The sequence below is a fragment of the Bufo gargarizans genome, chromosome 8, assembly GCF_014858855.1.
Source record: "Bufo gargarizans isolate SCDJY-AF-19 chromosome 8, ASM1485885v1, whole genome shotgun sequence".
NCBI classification, from domain to species: Eukaryota; Metazoa; Chordata; class Amphibia; order Anura; family Bufonidae; genus Bufo; species Bufo gargarizans.
In genome coordinates, this window is record NC_058087.1 from 45,280,162 (window position 1) to 45,304,148 (window position 23,987).

The 23,987-nt window shown below is 40.7% G+C and overlaps 1 protein-coding gene across 5 annotated transcripts in view; it reads right to left on the reverse strand.

Annotated features, from left to right (window-relative positions):
- The window catches only part of PDE1A (phosphodiesterase 1A), a 386,882-nt gene that overhangs the window by 74,550 nt on the left and 288,345 nt on the right, over positions 1-23,987 (reverse strand). For 3 of the 5 annotated variants that reach the window (XR_006391047.1, XM_044303311.1, XM_044303310.1), the window contains exons 2-5: positions 6,080-6,193; positions 3,283-3,465; positions 2,260-2,326; positions 809-925 (exon numbers count right to left, since the gene is read on the reverse strand). Coding sequence is in view for 4 of the 5 variants with exons in the window: in XM_044303311.1 (XP_044159246.1) it covers positions 809-925; positions 2,260-2,326; positions 3,283-3,465; positions 6,080-6,193 (481 nt within the window). In the remaining variant the exon portion in view is untranslated. The remainder of the gene's footprint in view (positions 1-808; positions 926-2,259; positions 2,327-3,282; positions 3,466-6,079; positions 6,194-23,987) is intronic. The other 2 variants (XM_044303313.1, XM_044303312.1) reach the window with 1 other exon arrangement.

Sequence of the window (23,987 nt, forward strand, 5' to 3'; positions counted from 1 at the left end):
TCAGCTTCACACCGGGACACTGCGCATGCGCCAGCCGGAGTTAGCCGCGCTTGCGCACTGGACCGTAATATTTCCCTACTGAGGCTCTCCTGCGCATGCTGCAGTGTCCCGATGTAAAGCTGAACTCCGCTGAGATTTTCCATAAACTGTCGATTTGCGCATGCGCAGATCGTCAAAACTCAGGAACGCCTCCTCACGTCATTAGCAGTGCGACAGGAAGTCAGGAGGTAGGGAAATCTCACGAGGTAGGGTAGTATAACGCTACACCGGCCAGCCAATCACTGTAATGCCAGTAACCAACATGGCTACGGCATTAGAATGAGGGGCAGTACTTACCTGTAAGTTTATTGGCTGCGGAGGAGACTTGAGCACTGCGCTCGAGCACATGCGGCATTCGGACGAATACCACTATGTGCCGAGCATGCTCGATCAACATTACATACTGAATTACACAAATTGTCTCTATAGAAGCACCATACAAAATCACACAGAGTACTATGTGCATAAGGCCTAATTTTATTGTCCCACAAAGATCAAAAACTCCCCACTAAATATAAGTTCTTAAATATCTTAATTTATTAAGTTGTTAAAAATTCCTTACAGCACCTACAGGGCTTGTCACTCAAACGCCTGAATACAAATGTGTCCAGTCATGCAGAAATACATTTCCAACTCCAATATTGGTTCAGAATTGGACAGAGCTGTCTATTTTGTTTAGGACTGTAATGACAGGTGAGTGACAAGGTGAAGCTGTTATTATAAGCTACAGTGAACAGAGATGACTGCAGCAGTAAATGAATGATCGTACCTTAAAGCGATTGATAAGGTCGTATCTGGTAAACAATTCATAGACCATGAACTTTAGTGCATGTTCTCCACTTGCTTCATTCAAAGAAAACACGTTAAACGACCACTGATCCACCTCCTGACGGTGAAATACAGCAATATTTAAAAATAGAAATAAATAATGTTTCATACATTTGTCATCCAAATGCATTGAGAGACTCTATAGCTAATGAAATAATAATAATAATAAACAGAATATGTTTACATCAATCTGTGACCTTGTGGTTATTACTGAAATCTTTAACATTAGGTTATGACTTTTACATTATTTGCTTTACTATATTCTTGTCTTTGCTTTTTTCTTGCTACTTGCTTAGTATAGGTCACAATAAAACAGAGAGCATTTAAATCATAGATTTTTACATTACAATTTCCCTCTGTGATTTAAAAGCATTTATACTGTATATATTTTATCAATCAACTGGATCGACACCACCAGTGCATACACGGGTGTACCCCCTAAATATAATTCAACAAAGAGAACTGGTACTACAATATACCCAAAATATCAAAATTTATTAGACATAAAAAACATATACATACACATGTAAAAACATGTGGAAACAATATATAAAGTGCCCGCAATGGCAGCTTAAAGAGATCCCATAAAAATCACATGTGGCATAAACTGTGGGCTTCCTAGAACTCAGCATCATATACATCAGGAGTTAAACATATCTTCCATACCTGAAGCCTAGATGTTGTATGTATATGTTTTTTATGTCTAATAAATTTTGATATTTTGGGTATTTTATAGTACCAGTTCTCTTTGTTGAATGGTATATATTTTATATATACATATATGTCCCAGTTTCAAGGTAGAATTTCCATGTAGTGTGACCCTTGTCATATTTCGAGCTGCTCTAGGTCTTCTTAGACTCTGACCTCAAAGTGGAATCCGAGAAGTCATGTGGTCTATTCACCTGAAATGAAAGCCAAAAAAGGCTCCACCACTTCCTCTATTATACATACAATGCTGATTGAGTGTATATAAGGATAAAAAAGGTCAGAGCGGTTTTATACGTCATTCTAGAGTTATTTTGAAGGATGTGCCACTGTATAAGGGGTTAGTATGAGAGATTGCTGCAGTACCTTGTATGAAGACTGCACAGTAGAGAAGTGTATTGCTGAGGTAGGGTTAAGCAGATTGATTCTAACAAATTGATTTGTCTCATAAGTTCTTCACCTGCGTGGGGCTGCCCACCTGCCTGTTGATTGACAGGGCTTGACATCTCACCCGGCCCTGACAATCCATGGAATGGGGGCGGCTCCGAGTAGTGGTGAAGGCGCAGGAGTAGTGACTGCATATACACCACTACACTTCCAAGTAGAAGCGCATGAAGAGTTGCTGCTTCCAAAGCCAAATTTTACGGGAATATCATACATCGATATCATTAACGTTTATTTAATTACCTTTAAACATGCTATGACAGTAGATGGATAGGTGAGACCGGCCATATTGGAGGATCGCCGATACATCCTAAAAACAGAGAAATGGTTAAGCTAAAATATATATAAAAGAATTCCAAGGTACCATCCCTTGATGAGAGTAATGTTTACATGTTTATAAGTAAGATGAAAAGAACACGGACTTATTCAAGTTTAAAATCTAAGTCCCAAAAGAAAAAACAACAGCGAGATAACAAAATAGTATGCGCCTACTGTATACGATCTCCCAAATTGCTGCTGACATAGACCGTTGCATCCAATATATATTACAAATGAATGATAATTAATCATCATAATACATTTTGTCTAGTGCGATTACTTGCCAATCTGGCACATTATCTTCCTATTCCAAACAGCACAGTATTAAAAAATGTAGACACAAAAGCGAGAATAGAAAAATTAAAAATTAAAAAAGGGAAGGGGAATGGACGACAAAACAACCTGGATGCAAGAATTGTTACGGAGATTTAGACAATTGCATCCATGTTTCCAAGACCTCAATTTTTTGTTCCTGCTTATCATTGAGAATACTAGATGTTTTATACTCATAATTAGTGTTGAGCGAACTTGTGTTTTAAGTTCAGCGTCTAAAGTTCGGGTTATCGAAGAATCGCGTTATGGATTCTAAATTCCGTTATGGTCCGTGGTAGCGGAATCCATAACGCTATTCCTCGATAACCCGAACTTTAGATGCCGAACTTAAAACACAAGTTTGCTGAACACTACTCATAATGTAAGTTACTGTAATTTAGCTTTTAATAGATGAAGGTAGCTGTAGCATAAATGCAATTCAGATTAACCCACGCTCCCATTGTTTGCATTGTCTTTGCATATGGAGCAGTGTGCTGCTACATATAGTGTTTGCGTCTGCATGTCAGCCATGGTAGCGTGCACCTGTACATTATTTCATATTCATTGGAGGTGCTGGTCCAACTTTGATTTTTGCATGAAACCTTTCCTAATGGCACCAAAACAAATAAGGATTACCTTTCAACAAATATACCAGCTTGAACTGCATGGACAATACTACGAAACTTTGGTTTTTCTTCTGGGCGCCTTCGTCTCATTCCCATTTTCCTTGTGAAGGTGGATGCCAACCAGTCTCGTACTTCCAATGGAACAGCGTCTGTGTGGATATCAGAGAGCTCATCTTCCGTATCCAATAGTTTCCTATATATTTGATATAATAAGAATATAATAATACAATGACTATACAAAGATGTCACAAACTAGGCCAGACACGAGTCTCCTACAGGTAAGGGGTTTGTTAAAGAAATCTGGTTTCAGAAAAGTGTAAAAGGTATTAATATTATTATCCAGTCTATAATTCTTCCGGTGACACCCTCCAGCAGAATCTGTGATTGGAGACAATTCAATTGCAACCACAACATTTGAGTGGTCATTTAACAGGCCTCCTGTGACGATTGTGAGAGCCAACTGTTCAGTTGCTATGGCAGTCTTGGGTCTTCTGAAGGCTCCCAGAGCTGCCACAGTTTAGTTCCTATTAAGCCCTGTCTGTGGCAGCATCTGTGTACTTTCTGCATCCTTCAGCTTATCACTCTCGCCCACATATTTTACTTCTCATGTTGCTAAGGACCAATGTAATGTCTGTGATAAAAGTAACAGGAACTCCGACACAGTTTGAAAAATTGTGCAAACTCTCGACCTCTACTAAAGGTCTTATATCAGATATTTATGTCCTTCTCTCAACCCCGGAACCACCTCAGGCCCTACGACATGCGTATATGTCTAAATGGGAGAGATACCTTGAACGTGACATCTCGCCAAATGAGTGGCAGCTTATCTGGCGTAGGGCTGCAATGTCATCCACCTGTGTGACCTTCAGGGAGAATTCATATAAAACATTAATGTTCTGGTATCATACCCCCCAGTTGCTTAAACATCTGAACCCTACGGTTTCTGGTACTTGTTGGAGGTGTGATTCTGGTCAAGGGTCTCTATTTCACATCTTTTGGGACTGTCCAGTCATCTTCCCATTGTGGAAAGAAGTCCAGCACCTTTTTTTGCAGCTTTTTAATATCACGTTTTCATTGGACCCTTACATGTTTCTATTGAACATGCCTCCAACAATGCTAAAGAAGCCAGTGCTTTGTTTAGTACTTCATGTCTTGTCAGCGGCGAAACGCCTTATTGCTCAGTTTTGGAAGAGGCAGGACATACCTACTAAATTAGAATTGTTCACTAGTATCGCGGAAATTAGAAGAATGGAGTATCTGACAGCAGTTATTAATAATACGGTAGATAAGTTTAATAAGGTTTGGCAACCTTGGGATACTTTCTTTGATAACAGTGATTAATACCCTCTCCCCCTTTTTGTATGTCTATCCTTATGTGTCTTGTCTTGTCTCCTATTTTTGTCTTTATAGTATATAATATCATATTAGAGTGTGGGTATTATTTACCCGGCTATCGGGACTTATTATGACATGATGACATTTGATTGGGATTGATAGGATTAATACTTTGATGATATATCTGTATTGTCATTCCTGCTATTTTTTCCATTTAAAATGTTTGATCGTCAAATGTTTACATGAAAAAATTGTAAACGTGCACTTTTATTATTGTACTTTTTCTTTAATAAAAAGACATTTATACAAAAAAAAAGTAACAGGAACTGCGAAATTTGTTTTGTCGACATGAGCCTAATTTTACATTGGCTCTACAGAGATAAATAAACTTTGAGAAAATATTAATAAATTCAACTTTTAATGGATCAAATACTAAAGTGATATTTTTAAAAGATTTCTAATGAAAAGATGTGTCGTAATGCCATGTATTTAGGTCATGGTCTGGAAGAAACCAGTTTCTGAAATTACTTTTTGGCTTTTTGAACACCTGTGAATAGTGTGCCCAATTAGACAATAAATATCCTATTTATTACCATAGGGTTTATTAATCATCTGTTCACTTGCAGGCATTGATATTGTGTGTGCAAAGACCCTATATGATATTATGACTTACAGAAACTGAGTGAACGGCCCATGGCCTGCTGCAAACAGTGAGCACTTTGTCAATCATAAGCTTAAAGGAGTTGTCTAGGTTCAGAGCTGAACCTGGACATATCACTGTTTTCACCCAGGCAGCTCCCCTTATATGAGCATCATGCATTTCATGCTCCGATGCTCTCCTTTGCCCTGCGCAGAATTGCGCAGGGCAAGGCTTTTTCTGGAGATTCAGTAACATACCAGACTCTCCATGGGTAAAGCTAGGCGGAGGCCTCCACCTAGCAGTGAGCCTGTTGACGTCACCGGCACTAATGGGCGGGCTTTAGCGCTGCCCTAGCCTGAAAAATGGCTAGGGCAGTGCTAAAGCCTGCCCATTAGTGCCTGTGATATCACCGGGAAAACTGCTAGGGAGAAGCCTCCGCCTAGCAGTGTAAACAATATAAACAGACAGCCCTTGCCCTGTTTGAAACAGCGCAGGGCAAGGGAAAGCATCTGAGCATGAAATGCATCGATGCTCATATCAGAAGGGCTGTCCGGGTGAAAATGTACAGGTCCGGCTCATAACCTGAACAACCCCTACAATGTTAAATTTCTTCTGGCAGTGTTCTGCTGTACGGCCAAACAGCGTTCTAAACATACCGATATTAGCATTTGTGTAACTTGCTTTATTTGTTATAGAAATTAGGACACCAGTTCAGATCTGATTTATGATCCTATTGTTAGCACCAGTTTTGATGCCCATATTGTTGGAATGATGAGGCCATCTTTGGTTAAATCTGCACAAAAATCTGGATATAACCATTAAATCTGCCTACCTGGTTTCATCAATGTAAACCGCTTCCAATACCGATGCTGCATATTCTATATTATTCTTCAGGTCAGACACATTAATATCTCCTTTCTCAAGCTGCTTCACCAAACATCTTAGTCTGTCAAACAAAAAGAAACAGATTGTTATTAAATATAATCCTCCATTTGTATCACAGTACATACACAAAGAACTGGGGGACTCATAGTAAAACGTAGGCCACCTTAAGATGCTGCTTGACATGAACACACTCCTACCCCAGGACAGGAGGTAATGGTATTTGTATCACTCAAGAACACTTTTCTCTTCCTCTTTTACTAACATTGCAGCATCTGTGGAGATAACATAGCTGTACCACTCGTTAATATAGGAGCGAGACCCACCGTACCTATTAATGGCCTACTTTTTTCATGAGCCCTATAGTAGCCCGTAACTTTCCACTTTGAAAGTTAATCACAGACTGCAACAGTTCACCAGATGCATTTCCTGAACAGAACTGAAAATACAGAGACATAAAAGGTTCACGGTAAAGCTGCATGGTGGTTACAGTTCACTCCAGTTAGCACTGTCAGGGCTCATTCACAGGAACGTAAAGGCTCTGTGCCTGTGCTGCGGACTGCAAATAGCGGTCCGCAATGCACAGGCACCGGCCGTGTGCATTCTGTGCTGCATATGCAGACCCATTGACTTGAATGGGTCTACAATCCACAAGAAAAGGGCAAAAGATAGGACATACCTTTTGCGGTGCGGAGGCACAGGCCCAAAAGCCCACAGGAGCGCTTCAGAGTGTTTCCGTGGGCTTTTGATCTGTGCCCCCGCTCTGCAAAAGATAGAACATGTCCTATCTTTTGCCGTATCTTGCGGATCGCTGACCCATTAAAGTCAGTGGGTCAGCATCCGCAACATGGAGTGCATGCGGCCAGTGCCCGTATATTTCGGACCCACCGTTTGTGTCTGCAATACGCGCACTGAGCCCTTACGTTCATGTGAATGAGCCCTAAGTCGTAGGTCAGTTTTCACTCTGGAGGGAGAGGACGCTTGAACATTCCAGAGCCCAACATTCATACAACCTGTCATAGTAGCCATTCACTTTCACTCAAATTATATATATATTTTTAAATCCTGTTCCAATTTGACACAATAAAAAGTGGTTTTACACAGTAGATGTCGATTTGAGAGTGATATCCTTCCGATGGAAATTTTTATTTCTTATATTTAACCTCTTCAGGACACATGACGTACCGGTACGTCATGATGCCCTGGTACTTAAGGACACATGACGTACCGGTACGTCATGTGTTGTTCCTATCACTGCCGCACGGCTGGCAGTGATCGGAACAAGGTGCCTGCACAAATCATTGAGCAGGCACCTAGGCTAAATGCGCGGGGGGGTCCCGTGACCCCCCCATGTCGGCGATCGCAACAAACCGCAGGGGATCAGAAACTTTACAATGCCCAGAATATATATGTTCTTCCTCCCCCTGCACCCCTGGGGGAGGGTTGCGGGCGGTGCGGGAGGCGGGCGGTGCGGCAGGCGGGATCGCGATCCCCCGCCCGCCTCCCATTGCGTAATCGTTGGTGTACAGTGGGTATACCAGGGTGCCAGCACATTGCTGGCACCCTGGTATAAACGGCTGACATCGTTGATGCGATGTCAGCCGTTTAACCCTTTCCATACAGCGGTCCGTACGGACCGCTGTATGGAAAAGGTTAACAGCGCAGGGAGCTCCCTCCCTCTCCGATCGGGGAGCTGCTGCCCATTGACAGCCCCCTATGGAGAGGGAGAGAGCCCCCAGACAGCTCCCTGACACCCCAGTCCTCACCCTTCCCCGTCTGCGAAGTTGTGGCAGACGGGGAAGGTTCCCATGGCAACAGGACGCCTGCTCAGGCGTCCTGCTGTCCATGGTGCTGAACAGATCTGTGCTGAAAGCATAGATCTGTTCAGTGTAAGTAAAATACAGTGCAGTACCCTATATAGAGTACAGTACTGTATTATGCAGACATCAGACCCACTGGATCTTCAAGAACCAAGTGGGTCTGGGTAAAAAAAAAAGTTAAAAAAAGTGAAAAAAAAGTAAAAATCAAAAAACACATTTATCACTGATTAAAAATGAAAAAAATTAAATTCCCTACACATGTTTGGTATCGCCGCGTCCGTAACGACCTGATCTATAAAACGGTCATGTTACTTTACCCGAACGGTGAACGCCATAAAAATAAAAAATTTAAAACTATGATGAAATAGAAATTTTGCCCACCTTACTTCCCAAAAAAAGGTAATAAAAGTGATCAAAAAAGTCGCATGTACGCCAAAATTGTAACAATCAAACCGTCATCTCATCCCGCAAAAAATGAGACCCTACTTAAGATAATCGCCCAAAAACTGAAAAAACTATGGCTCTTAGACTATGAAAACACTAAAACATCATTTTTTTTGTATCAAAAATGAAATCATTGTGTAAAACTTACATAAATTAAAAAAAGTATACATATTAGGTATTGCCGCGTCCGTATGGACTGGCTCTATAAAAATATCACATGACCTAACCCCTCAGGTGACCACCGTAAAAAAATAAAAATAAAAACGGTGTAAAAAAAGCAATTTTTTGTCATCTTGCATCACAAAAAGTGCAATAGCAAGCGATCAAAAAATCATATGCACCCCAAAATAGTGCCAATCAAACCGTCATCTCATCCCGCAAAAAATGAGACCCTACTCAAGATAATCGCCCAAAAACTGAAACAACTATGGCTCTTAGACTATGGAGACACTAAAACTTTTTTTGTTTTAAAAATGAAATCATTGTGTAAAACTTACATAAATAAAAAAAATTGTATACATATTATGTATTGCCGCGTCCGTGACAACCTGCTCTAAATATCATTCCCAAAATGCTACAAACATGAAGTAGACATATGGGGAATGTAAAATCATCACAATTTTTGGGGGTATTACTATGTATTACAGAAGTAGAGAAACTGAAACTTTGAAATTTGCTAATTTTTGAAATTTTTTGGTAAATTAGGTATTATTTTGTGCAAACAAAATATTTTTTTTTACTTCATTTTCCCAGTGTCATGAAGTACAATATGTGACGAAAAAACAATCTCAGAACGGCCTGGATAAGTCAAAGCGTTTTAAAGTTATCAGCACTTAAAGTGACACTGGTCAGATTTGCAAAAAATGGCCTGGTCCTAAGGTGTAAAAAGGCTGTGTCCCTAAGGGGTTAATGACATGTTACACAACTGTAGTTAAGGCCCCTTTACATAGGCCGGCAGATTAAGAATCATTGTTTCTGAGCAGTAGATCAGGATGAACTGCTGTCCAGCACCGATCGGTGGCACCTTTACATTTATAAGAACATTCATTCCTGATAATCGCTTTGATAATCTGCCACTGTAAAAGGCTCATTTAGAGTTATTCAGTTCCTTAAATGGTCAGTAACTTTTAACACAACTTTGCACAAATCAATAGTACCAGCCGCCACAAGAAAATTTTGCAATGTGCTTTATCAGTGAGAAATGTCTGCTTCTCTTGTTATCAGCTGTGTACCAGCGCCCCCTCTTACTAATTGCTTTTCACTTTATAAAAAGCCTTTTTCCCATCTAGGATGGATCATCTCTGTCAGTGTCCGTTTAAGTCTATGGAGTGGGGAGGAGTGAGCAGGAGTTGGGGAGATACAAGCAGAAAAGAAGACTGCACAGCTATATAGAAAGCTTATAGATAAGCACAGGCATTTCAGTCACAAAAAAGAAATGGCTGCTTCTGAATGCAAAAGAGAAGGTTAAGAAAGAGATTCTCTTCTACTTTCTGTGTGTGCAGTGGATGGCAGCTAGTCTCCACCCACCATGTCTGAGAGAACTGAAAACCAGATATTCAGCAAGCACAGATGAAAACGTTTACTAATGCCAGATACAAGTCATATAATGACCAGGCTTCCTCATGTACACTCTGTGTACTATTGATTAAAGGGGTTTTCCAAAATTTTTATATTAATGACCTATCCTCTGAATACATCATTAGTATCTGATCTGTGGGCATCCAACACCCAGGACCCCTCTGGATCAGCTGTTTCAGAAGGCACTGGGGCTCCTGTATAGCAGCTGTGCTTGGTACCATGCTTAGCCTTATTTAAGTGAATGGGGCTGAGCAAGATTCCAAGTACAGCCGCTATACAATGTACGAGGCTGTGCTTGGTGAGCTGAGAGAAGGCCACAACGCTCACAGGAGCGCTGGTGTCTTCTCTAACAGCTGATCGGCAGAGGGTCCCTGGTGTCGGACCCTCACTGATCAGATACTGATGACCTATTCTGAGAATAGGTCATCAGTATCAAAATGTCGGAAAACCCTTTAAATGCTGTTTTCACATAAGTGATGCAGAACATTTTCCCCTGATTTTTCCTTCAGTTTGCTGCAAATCTGTTAAGTCCTTCCATTTTTTTTTCACATTGACGCAGTGAGTTTTTGATGCATTTTTCACACAAGTGAAGAAAAACTGAAGAATAACACTCAACATCTCCCAATAACCATTAGTGAAATAACTAATTGAATCCGGATGTCTTCCGTGTGTACCCTTCCATTTCTATGAGGCAAGGGCCACATGAAAAATGGACAATATAGAAAACACTCAACCTCAACATTTCCTGAACGCAAAAATGGTCAGTGAAAAAAAATATTCATGTGCATACGCCCACTGAAATGAATAGGGTCAAGATTAAGTCTGGATGCTTTCCGTTCACAAAACGGATCATATCCAGACAAAAAATTTGCTTGTGTCAAAAAGGTCTTAGGCTATTTTCACTAAACATCTTTGCATTCAGGAAAAATTGCAGCATGTTCTATATTGCCCTTTTCATGCAGCACTGGCTCTATAGAAATTAATGGGGCATGAAAACGCTAGGCCGCGATGGGTTTTTCATTGATGGTCGCTGGGAGATGCTCAGCGTTCTTCAGTTTTTCTTCCACACTTACTGGTCCTTGCTCGACACCCAGGAAATGCCTTCAGATGCCTGCTCAGCCAATCACAAGAAGAGTGAATTCATTAATGTGGCCAGTGATTGACTAAGCAGGTTACTGAGCCATTTCCTATGTGTCTTCTTGGGGCCAGGAAGGGGACACCAGCAGGACATCAGTAAGGTGAGTAATGCTTTTTATCTCATTCGGACCCATATATATACTGTACAAAAAAATAATCCCAGTAGACAACCCTTTAAAAAAAACTATGGAATACTTACCAATCGGGTCATTGATGCTAGCGTGTGGCCCCTATTATTTAACAGTGAGCAGCTGTGTGGGTGTGGATAGGACTGTAGGTAAGAGAGTGCTTCTGTAAAACCACATTACTCATGGTACTAGAGGTCTCCCTGTTGCTGTCTACTTACTGCATATATAGCTGAATCAGATTTTGCATGATCTAAAAATGGACAAATTGGTCACAGTGGTGATGTGGATAGAACGTGACCTGCTTTCAGACAGACAATTGTGGTCTGTGAGACATGCAATTGTGTGATAGAACATTTTCTGGAATGACCGATGCTTGTCTGAGCCAAACTCCCTGGATCCTAGTGATGTATGATGTTATGAGGTTCAGCGTGGTTCTACTGTCCCATACTCAAATGATGTTTCCGTCACATTGAGTGAATCTCAAGGACCCCCACTCGCCCATCTGAAAGCAGCCATAAAATGCATAGTCTGTAGTCTTGGTGTGAATGCATTAGTCTTCTCATATGTACTGTTCTTATCCAGTTCATTCATACTTCACTCAGTAGTGTTATCCTGACATTTTCTGAGCACTAAGCAGAACACGTACATTGGACATCTAAAGCATATATTTATGTTCTCTAGCAGGAGATTCATTTAAACTGCTGACAGCTCTGTGGAAATCCGGCTGTCTGCTATGTCACCTAATCAATTGCTGCAGACTGCTCTGTGCCCTTTATAAAGTGCGCTTTATCTGGTCATTTTCTTTCAGACACAGCTGAGCTGAGACACGTTACATAAAAATAAAATAACCTGGAGTAAAGTCAATTCTGCTGGTAAGTAATCCATATATTTAAAGGGCATGTATTATCTGAAAATGAAATATTGTTTAAAGGGGTTATCCAAGAGTGAGACAGACCTCCCAGAGTGTCAGACAGGCACTTAACGTCATACTTACCTGGTTCCCACTGCTGGGTTCAGTGTCTGTCACTCCCAGGCCAGCACTTCTTCTACATGCCGCACTGAAATTAAAATCTGTCGACAGGGGACTTGTCAAATGGGAGTAGGTCACCGCTGAGGCCTGTGTTGGCTGCAGTGGTCATGTGTCAACCCATCAACAAATATTGATTTCAGAGCAGCAGGGAGAGAAAGAGTCGGCCCAGTAGTGTCAGACTCCGGACCCAGCAGAGGGGACCAGGTAAGTATGATCCCACCACGGGTCAACCGCTCTGGGTGGTCTGTCTTACTTTTGTATAACCCCTTTAAATCAAGTTTTTATGTTTAACATATTTTGAAAGAATTTCTGGTAATGTTAATTTCCATATCACTATCTGTATTTTAAAAAAATCATAAAATCCTGCAGTTTTCTTAGTGGCCAATATGCCTGACAGTATGACAATTATCGTATCATCACAGGCAGGATTACAATGACAGATAACTCTCTATATATAACACAGGATCACACTATTCCCATTAGGTGATGTGACAGCTTATGTACTCCCCTCCCTGCACAATGACCTCTGCACAGGTCACACAGCATGTCTAGAGAATAGAAGTGCTGTATATCATATCTCTGAAGGATGTGAACAGAAGCTCGGGCAAGATGGCAGGCCCCCTAATGATACTCAGGAAAAAAAATAAAAATAAAAACAAGGTAGAACATGGATTCACTATGATTCACTGTATGGTTGGTTTTAATTAGTTAAAAGTGTTGCAAGATAATAGAAAAAGTCTACTTTCATCCAGAAACAGCACCACTAGTATCTGTGGTCGTCCGAAGCTTGACTTATATATCTCTATGGGATGTGCGGCCCTATACTGTAGATTGTCCATTTTCAATTACAGTAGCTTTAGGGTGTGCTCACACGTGGTGAATATGGTGTATTTTCTGCTGCCAATTCTAAATCTGCAGCATAGCAATTTATGCTTCGGATTTCCAGTGCAAATTTCATCCTGTGCAATACATGACAGACTGCACATAACGTGCATTTTTTGCAACAGATTTTGCTACTAATTACGCGCTGCTTGGGGACATGTTACAGCAGAGGCCAGTCATTGGCTGCAGCGGCACACTTGAACCCATCCATGTGGAAGTTGACAGACGGGGACTGGAAGTTTGGTGAACACAGCCCCGGAGCTACATAGCCCCAACATAGTGGCGAGGAGCAGGTAAGTAAGCTCTCTTTACAGGTCCCATTGGAGGGGGGTGTTTAAAAAAAAAATTAAAACCCTTTTAAAGTTTGCTAGAGTAGAAGAACACTAAAATCTATGCCATTAAGCACACGGACTGCCGGATACTGTGCCTAATTTATCATGAGGTGCATGCCTCATAAGGGCTCATTCAGTCGACTGTATAAATGGGTCTGCACCCGTTCCTATTCATTTCAATGGGGTCACAAAAGATGCAGACAGCACACGGTGTAGTTTCATTCTACAGCACCGCAAAAAAGATAGAGCATGTCCTATTCTTGTCCACAATCGCGGACAAAAATAGGCATTTCTATCATAATGCCGGCCATGTGCAAACCGCAAAACACTACGGCCGTCTGAATGAGCCCTTAATTAGGTACAGCAGTGTGTTTGGGTATGTAAGCCGTGTACCAGGGTGGTACCCCTGTGTCGCACAGCACGGCGTCCTCCGATGGTAGCCAGAAAACACTTGAGCAATTTACCTACTGCGAGCAGAGCTAATCTGCCTCGCCATACCTGTTATTACCCTGAAGAACAGGAACAATCGTGTCTGTGTGAGATACAGGCTAGCCTGTGGTGTGACACAGCAGCTTACAATCCTGCAACATTACACAGAATTCACCCCCCCCCCCCCCTTTCCTTTAACTGATAATGTAGCACATGCCTAAGAATCACTCCTGGGCAAACACATTGAAGTGGCTGGAGTTCCTGGGATGAATGATAACAACACTTTCAGCCTGACACAAGATAGAGGCCCTAACTAGCTAACTACAGGCCGTAACTCAGTCTAAGGCGCCAAAACTTCTATGAGGTGCGTGCACAAATTTACTGAACCGGATCCAGACCGAATAATAATTCCCTGCCAAAACATGCGATCCTGCAGGGTTCGTAACTTTGCTCCTCCATTCTCATCAGCTTCCTGTATTTAATGCTCTTTCCTCAGAACAGAATCTGGTTCTGAAACAAACAGTGAGATCACTCAACTGCAGCTCTGATCGCTGAAGAACGCTCCAGACCTGGATGCAGACAGATTCTCTTTCTCCGGACGCACTCTGGGACTTGGACTGCGATCAGCCTCCTTCAGCTGCAATTCTGGCCACTCCAGGACTCCATGACACCTGGATGTGACTAGATACTGTTCTCCAGCCCCTCTGCCTCTCTCTTAAGATGTCTGCTGCTCTGCTTCCTGCTTTTTCTCCAGACCAAGAGAGTCTCCACCTACAACTGAATATTCAAATACTTGCACAATGTTAGCTGTGTTGAGAAACAGCGGCCTCTTGTGGCAAAATGCAGAATGACAGTTCTAATGAATCAGTATTCATACAATGTTGACTGTTTCTCCATCTCACAGGTATCATATATTCTCCCCCAAGCTGGACACTTATCAAGACTGGCATTCCCACACACGCCTGAGTGAGATGCACCTAATTTATTAAAAGGCAGATGCTTCTTAATAAATTAGGCACATATCTCGCATTCATTGCACCAGAAACTCAAGTCTACGCCAGTTAGCGGTTGGCATAGAGTTCAGCTATAACGTATGCCAGTTTCTGGTGTAATTTATAGTAAATCCAGTGGCCATTAGAAGCCATCCCCATAAGCCCTCCAACCTTTTCTCGACACTTTGGAAAGTGTTGAGAAGCTTAAAAAGTCACAAATAATGGTTCACATACGGCAGGCACCATAATTTTAAACTTATTTACCCAAACAATATCAACATTAATAAATGCCAACATTGGACTTGGATGTAAATGGTGGTCTGTCCCGCTCTTCCAGTGATGGGAGCTCATTTTATGTTCTGTTTCTGCATTGTGGTGTTCAGGAGGGGTTCCTCTCCTTTGTAATAAGAGCTTCTTCCTCCACCTTGGAGAGTTCTCTTTTATAAGCTCATGCTATGGTCTGTTTCTTCACGGTGGTGTTCAGGAGGGTCTCCTCTCTTTTGTAATGAGAGCTTCTTACTCCACCTTGGGGAGTTCTCTTTTTTCTAAGCTCATGCTATGGTCTTTTTCTGCATGGTGGTGTTCAGGAGGGTCTACTATCCTTTGTAATAAGAGCTTCTTACTCCACCTTGGGGAGTTCTCTTTTTTCTAAGCTCATGCTATGGTCTGTTTCTGCATGGTGGTGTTCATAAGGGTCTCCTCTCCTTTGTAATGAGAGCTTCTTACTCCACCTTGGGGAGTTCTCTTTTTGCTAAGCTCATGCTATGGTCTGTTTCTGCATGGTGGTGTTCAGGAGGGTCTCCTCTCCTTTGTAATGAGAGCTTCTTCCTCCACCTTGGGGAAAGTTCTCTTTCATAAGCTCATGCTTTGGTCTGTTTCTTCACAGTGTTGTTCAGGAGGGTCTCCTCTCCTTTGTAATGAGAGCTTCTTCCTCCACCTTGGGGAGTTCTCTTTTTTCTAAGCTCATGCTATGGTCTGTTTCTGCATGGTGGTGTTCAGGAGGGTCTACTATCCTTTGTAATGAGAGCTTCTTACTCCACCTTGGGGAGTTCTCTTTTATATACATGAGCCCCCAAGGTACAGTGCATTGGATTGGTAATGTATAAAACACTCAAAGCTTTCATTATACTTCAAGTTGGGCAGCTCCTGGGTGAGGTATGGGGCTATAATTGTATTAGTGCACACAGAGATGAATTTAAAAACTCAACACAGGAGCTAGTTTACATATAGTGTGTACAATTAGTCGGATATTACTTAATAGTATGTGAAATAAATAATTAGTTACTAACTTCTGTTCATTTGCCTTCTCTCATTCAGGTCTGGAATTCATTGAAGAAAATGCAAATACTGCATTCTCTACGTCATGATCTTGTTATTCGCCAACATGACCAATACTCTCAGTTCAATCTGTTCCTTTTCAGTGAGACCTCTATAGACAACTAAGAGATGAAACAACTTTTCCATTGCAATCAAGTTTTTCTTTTTTTTCTTTCAAGAATATCCTGCTGCCATTAATAATAAAGCAACAATTCATCTTGCTCTAACAGATACTTAAAATATTTTCTATAATTTATAAGTAACATTTTCACTAAATTGATCCCCACCAGGAATTAGTACACGGCAGGGGATCTGGTCCCTTGAAGTATGGGCCTGGAATTTAACCTTTTGATATATTTGCCAATAACTACAAAAGGGGCTATTAAATATTTTAGGATACTTTCATAATTTAGTCATGAATTCCACTTTGATTCTTTACAAGTCCTTACTAAATTATTTGCTGGTGCTTTCAACTACAGTTTTTGATTAAAGTGTACCAGGTGATATTTCAGAAAAAGCTGTCATGACTGTACATGAGTAATAACAATGTATCTGGCCATTATACGACTTGTTTTCTGTATTTTTCACCAGTTTCCCTCTGCAAGCTCCATCTCTAATTTGTAATTTCCTCTGAGCTAGTTAGTGGGCACCAGCTGCTATGATGCACAGAGAGTAGAGTAGATCCCTTTCCCCTGTCTTTCTGTACATAGCCTCGGAAGCAGCATGGCGGACATTATACAACAGTAGTGAGCAGTGTTGTTTCACCCATCACTGGGTGAAATAGAAAGACAGAGCCAGCAGCAGCATCTCTGTGTATCTGAACCTCTGTCTCCCTCCAGCAGCTCACACTCCTTTCTCCCCTTCCTCTCGCCACAGATTTCTACTGGCACCATGTAATCTAATACTTCAGTGAGCTAATAGTCTATCTGGTCTCTTAAGAAGGACTTTAGCTATGAATTGTGGGTGAATGATCAATTCAGGAGATAGAGGAAGAGGAATACGTGGATGATAAGTTGAGAAAGAGGCATTTTTTAAAATAAGTTAAATTACAAAATTTCTTATATTCACTTGTAGAACTGGTTTATGCAAAGTTTGTTGAAAGAACAATTTCAACCCCTTATACAATACTTTGTGTACTGTACAGTACTGACCTTCCATATCCTACTGGTTAACCATTCAGCAAAGTGAAATAGCCAGAAATGCAAATTATTAAAACATAAGTTAAATCTTTCAGTTTCAAGACATGAGCAATTTGAGCTGACCCATCAGAAATTAAAGAGCTATTCCATGAAGCCTAATTACAGATGTAGTATTTTCAGTCTTTATAAAATAAATCAGTTTAAAATATGTTTGGACACCATTTTCCAGCTTTTTTATGGTCTACATGCAAAGTTGAGTATCTTTGTAAATACATTTAGGTACTTATCCTGTACTGATCCCCAGTGAAAGCCCGCATGGTAATTATGGTCCAGAGCTGAATTTACTATTTTATGGTAACAGTCAGCGAGCTTGTTGTCGGAGTAGCTCCCTAAGAGCTTAGCTTATTTTGCAAAGGGGCAGTTTGTTTGGCACTGTTCACATCTGCATTGGAAGCTCTGTTCATAGCCTCATATTCCCTCATATCTGCCAGCAAAGATAGAGCCGTATATAAAGCTGTTTTTCCAGTAAAATGAGAGGTACTATGATGAAATGAAGTATATAATAAAAAGCTGTAGAACTCTTAATTTACACAGGGATTACCTTTTATTATTTGTCTTGTTTCTCTATTAGAGGAACAGAAAAACAGAAAAAAATGGATCAGTTGAACAGATTGAATGACAGATACAAATGGAACACCTTCCTTGCTGGAGGACACCGGGTTTTCCAGGGTCGGGCAACCGCCAAGAGCTCTTCCCATAGAAGTGAATGGGAGCGCACCACGCTTGCGCGGCCACAGCTACCGTTAATTTCTATTTCGGTGGCACAATAGAAATGAATGCATGCACAGTGCGCCCCCTACCACCTTTCTCCGCACCTATCAGACAATGTGCCCCCATTGTCTGAGATGAGAATCACCCTTTAATAATAAAAAAAAAACTGAAGCTCTTTTCCAGCATGTTTACATTATTTTTTTGCAGGGAAAAAAGCAGCACTTATTATCCAAAGAAAAATAGAAGGTGACGGAACGGGCACTTACTGTGCACAACTGTTGCTGAAGATAAATCTTTGGGGGGGGGGGGGGATTAAAACAGATGTTTTTTTTCTGTTTCTTTGATGGAGCAGAAACAATGAAAGCACAACACTGATGTGAACAAGACCTTAGAAATGTGATGGCGCACAAAGAATTACATTCAGTCTACATAAAAGAGAAGCGCAGAAAAGTTTATCTGTCTACAATACAATTTCAATAAGGGCTCATGCACATGGCCATTGCTCGGTCGTTCCGTGCATTGGAGGCCGCAATTTGTGGTCCCCAATGCACGGGCAACATCTGTGGGGATTCGGCAGACGGATCCAGACCCTTTCAACTTGAATGGATCCGTCATCCATCCGCACCGCAAAGAAAATAGAAAATGTTCAAGTGAATGGGTCTGCATCCGTGATGCGGTGAGCACACGGCTGGTGCCCACATATTGTGGACCTGCTGTTTGCAAGCTGCAATATGGGCACGGCCAGGCAACAGCCATGTGCATGAGCCCTAACCCAGCATCTTGTTTAGTTGTTGTACTATGTTTCCTTCACTTTCCAGAGAGGAAAAGAGGAAGCTACACAATCTCCACATGGACAAGATCATCCAACCTCAACCTTCTTTGAAGAAAATTGACTTCCATTTACTGGATTTTTTTTCCATTTCGGTGTATCGGTACATAGGTCATCAATTAGACTTTTGGATGCAGTAGATTGTTAAGAAGAAACACTTGGATATAGGAAGCGCCAGCATCAGAGGGTTAACGAGCTATCCCGACAGTGTCACTCAATACCAACTTTAAGCTTCAGAAGCTCTGCACGTTGTTAAACTAAGCCAGTGAGATAAGCTTGTGTATTGCCGCGCCAGGAATTAACCGGATGTGACGTTTGTGGAGGAAGTTTAAACCTAAATGACTGAAGTCCGAGAAACGTGAAATGGCGATGGTTTATGTTTCCAGTCAAAAAGGAAATATCTTCATCCCAACAAAATCTCCATCCAGCTAGATTTTTTTTAATATATAATACATCAGTGAACGAAGAACAAACACAAAGTGACAAGCATTTATGTTAAGCTGACATGATTTTCAAGGCAACAGTTTGATCATGATGAATATCTGACATTTCTCATTCCCAGTGACACCATTGCTGATAATATTTATTACAACTTTCCGAAAATCAAAGAACCCCAAAGATGTGCCTGCAGAATGAATAGCTAACGTTAATTTCAGAATTGGTCGTAGTTCCCTTATGGCCTGGAATAAGATTTTTATTATAAAATGTTGCCTTTTTATTTGTTTTTAGGGATTATTACATTCTCTTCGCTGAACAGGTCAAAAGGCTCACATGTGAAAATATCTCATCATGTCTACACTTTTGGTATACAAACTGAGAAGTTTATTCAGTTTGAATGGAAAAACCCTTTCCCTGGAGTTTCGTTAAAGCTTAAAGGATGAATAATGTAAACATTTTTTTTTTTTTTTTTTTTACATTATTCCCATGAATAATGTAAAAAAATAAAATCATAAATACATCTAGTACATGACAGCCATATTCTAACAAAGCTAGAACCAGCCCTGTACCTCATATGGACCCATAGATCTCCCCATTCATTGCTACAATTGCTCTGCTAGATTAATTTCAAACTGTCCGTTTAGGGGACATGTCCTTTCTGATGCAGCTGGTGGCAGTTGAAGGATGGAATTGAGCACGTGCTTCCATTTCGGTGAGCAGGACAGAGAAATTAGAAAAAGAGCAAGCAGCAGATGGCGCTGTAAAGATAGATTTCATTGAATAACTCAGGTGCTGGCTTGAAAACTGTAGAATATTTTTTGTGCCCCACTGTGTTAGGGCCTGAGGGGACGGTGCATGACTAGGAGTCAAAGGACACAAAAGAGAGAATCCAAGTGTCAGTCATCACCCCTTAGGCCTTACACTAGGCATAACACCGTACAATATTTCTGACTGCAGTCTATTTTTAACTTTTTAATTTTCATTAAACCTTTTTCTGTAATCCAAAATACCTTTTCGATATGTGGCTATGCATTTTTCACTTGACTACTCCCTTTCATGAGCTCTAAGCCTCATTCTCCCCAGTTGTCAGTAACTTCCTGAATTGGTGACCACACTTTCTGTGAAAATTCTCTACTTTCAGAGATACATGTAAAAGTAAATTGGAGTCTTTGGTCTTGGCACAACAGCGATGACAAATATGACGCAATTTAGCATTGCTAAACAAAGAGGATGAATTTTTGGGGAAAATACTATTTATTAATTAATTGTCTTAAAACAACAATTTAGGATTTTTTTTCTGACCATTTTTCCTAAATAAGACCTACCAAATGAAACTATATCAGCTTCAGTTCTGAATAAAAAGAAGTTCCTAGGAGTACTAAAAAAAAAAAATTTAAAAAGAGAATTAAAACCTTTGGGATAGACTATGTAACAAAAAAGTGCAGCATTCCAAAAGAAGAAACTATGCTCTGAGCATGAAGGCCCAAAAAATTGCCATTTGGTTTGCAGAATTAATGAAAAAGATTTCAGGGTTGGTGTTGCCAGAAAATGTATGCTTATTTTTAACATTTGGGGGGGGGGGGGGGGGGGGGTTTGAGGATATTTGTAGACTGGTGTAGACTGGAGTTGTGATGTGAACTTGCACCAAATTTATAAAAATGGCTCACAGTAATAATACATTTAGATAGACTCTCCTAACAGCACTCAGTTAAAGTTTTTCCAAGTCTCTCTTTACTCTGTTTTCTAATACAAAAGGAAATCTCTAGATACCAAGGACTTGATCACCAGAGAGACTGTATGTTAAAGAGGTTCTCCACTTTGGACAATTCCTACTAGTTAAAAAGATCCCTTGACAAAAAGCTGATCAAAGTTACAGTACACAGTACCCATTTTATTTAATGGATTGCCTGCTCTCCACTCTGATCAGGATCCAGAACATGGGACATACAGTAGTATGACCTGAAAATGAGTTTTCGAAACATGACACCCCATTCAAACGACAGGACCTTCAGGGACAATATACTATACCACTGGGACACCAAAGACAGGTTACTGCATTATTACTTAATAGGAACTAGATACTTGTCCACTACAGTAAGCCATCATGAACTGGTTGCTTGCCTTTGAGTAACTGGGACGTGTCAATGACTCTTATGGGGTTACCAGAGAGTTGACTCTATCCTAGTATATCCTCAGAGAGTGAAGGTTCATATGCATTATGCTGTAAAAGGGGTGGATATTTGCCATTTCAGATGTAATTTTAGGATCTTTGTCAACTTGATATTTGGAGATTGTTGGTACAAATATTTGGATATTTGGTGTTTGTGATAAGAACATATATATTTTTGATAAGATCACAAAGTTTGATATAGGACCTGGACCCTATGTAGATACTTCACTCTGTTTTGTTAGCACAAACTAAAATGTCATGGCACAATTCGCCAATAGGTGGTGAAGAGACACTGGTATAAAGTACAACTGGCTTAGCTGTCCAAAGCAACCAATCAGATTCCACCTTTCATTTCCAAAGGAGCTCTAAAAAATAAAAGGTTGAATCTGATTGGTTGATATTTGCAACTAAACCTGTTTTCCTTTACACCAGTTTTGCTAAATCCCTGAAGACTAAATACGATTATTTATGAATATTTAATTGGTTCCTTCAGAGACCTTTTTAACCACTATACCCAACATATGTTTCATGTATAATTTCCCTTATTGTATTTTAACTCAGGAAAAGTCAATTGCTAATAAACTTGACTTATTCATTTAGTGTCTTTGCCACTTTGGAAGGAAAATGTGACTCATTTTTCTAATAAATGTGGATTTTATTCTCACTTCATTGAAATCAAATGCAGACTAACTAACAAAAAGCACACCCATTAGTAATGGAAATCATGATGTTTGGTCATTTAATTAAAAAAGCTTAAGGGCAACATAAGCCAAACGTTTTGGGCAGCATGGTGGCTCAGTGGTTAGCACTGGTGCCTTGCAGAGCTGGGGTGCTAGGTTTGAATCCAACTAAGGACAACATCTGCATGGAGTTTGTATGTTCTCCCGGTGTTTGCATGGGTTTCCCCCGGATTATCCGGTTTTCCTCCCACACTCCAAAGACATACTGATAGGGAACTTAGATTGTGAGCCCCATTGGGGACAGCAAGTAGACATGAATGAAGTCAACAAAACTTCAATTTGGCCACTTCACAGAATTTCACAAAGAAATGCGCTTCGTGACATATTACTTTGTCACAAAGTGCATTTCTTTGTGCGTCGCGGAGCGCACTGACGGGTAATGATAATTGCGCAGCCCCCCATCATTGAACCCTCAGATGCGTAGTGACTAATCAATTTTCCCTGAAATAACTGTAAAAACAAAAAAAATCTTACTCACCTTATCCATTTGAGAGCGAAGAGGCTGCTGCAGCCATCTTGATTGAAGATCCCGCGCGAGATCCCTCACGTGGTGTGTGATGACGTTATCATGCTGCCCTGGGTGGTATCATCCTACGTCAACGTGCACGAGATTTCAATCAAGATGGCCACAGCCGCCTCTTCGCTCTCAAATGGATGAGGTGAGTAAGATTTTTTGCTTTTACTGTCATTTCAGGGAAAATTGATTCGTTATCATGAAGCATGAAGAAGTTCGGCGAATTCAATTTTACGCTGAAATACGGGTCGAAGTCCACTTCGGATACTTCGATTCGCTCAACACTAACAGCAAGCAATGCTGATGTCTGCGGAATATATCAGCGCTATATAAATGAATTCAATAAACAGTTGCCATTTTGAGAATGCAGCCAATCCATTCTCTAGGGTGTAGTGACGTTACTTTGGCTACAAAATGTCAAAGGTCATGGGCGCTTCTTTTATTCTAAACTCTCAGATGTGTCTATTTTTACCAGGACGTCTGTAAACATGTGGGGCTTATAGATCACATTCTTGCTGTGTTTGTTCTTTCCTCATGACGGAAGGAACGGGGGAATAATAAATATTACAACCGCAGCTCATTTTCTGAGAATAAATCGTAGCAGTTTATGTTGCTGCTCCATTATTATTACACATTGCTGCAATATTCGGGGCTATAAATTACACTCAGAGATGCTGCAATATGTAAAATAGATCTACTTTGATGCTGGAAATCTGGAAGATGTAGCGTTGTGTTTTATAGTAGGGAAATGAAGAATGGAAGTTTTATTTAAAGTCCGGTGTCTTCCTTCCTGACCTGTTTTATTTAAAGCATGTTTTGTGTCAAAGTGCTGTATTATGTAAGCAGACGCTTTATCTTCTAGAATGAATGTGCAGTGTGTATGCAAGACAGGACTTTTCTTACAAGATTTTGTCAGTAGCCCCTAGGACTTTGTGGACAGTCACCATTATTTAGATTGTAAGCTCCCGTGGGCAAGGCTCTCTCCCACTCTCTCTGCCTAGTTATTGCTGTGTTTGAAACGTCTTTGATCATAATGATTCATTCATTTTCTGGTGTCCTGCTGATATGAAAGGTGTTGGTGCTATGGATAAATAATATATAGCCCATTTAAAGGGCATTTGTCAGCAGATCTAGTTCACACAACCGTATGGCTTTTATTGTTTTTCAC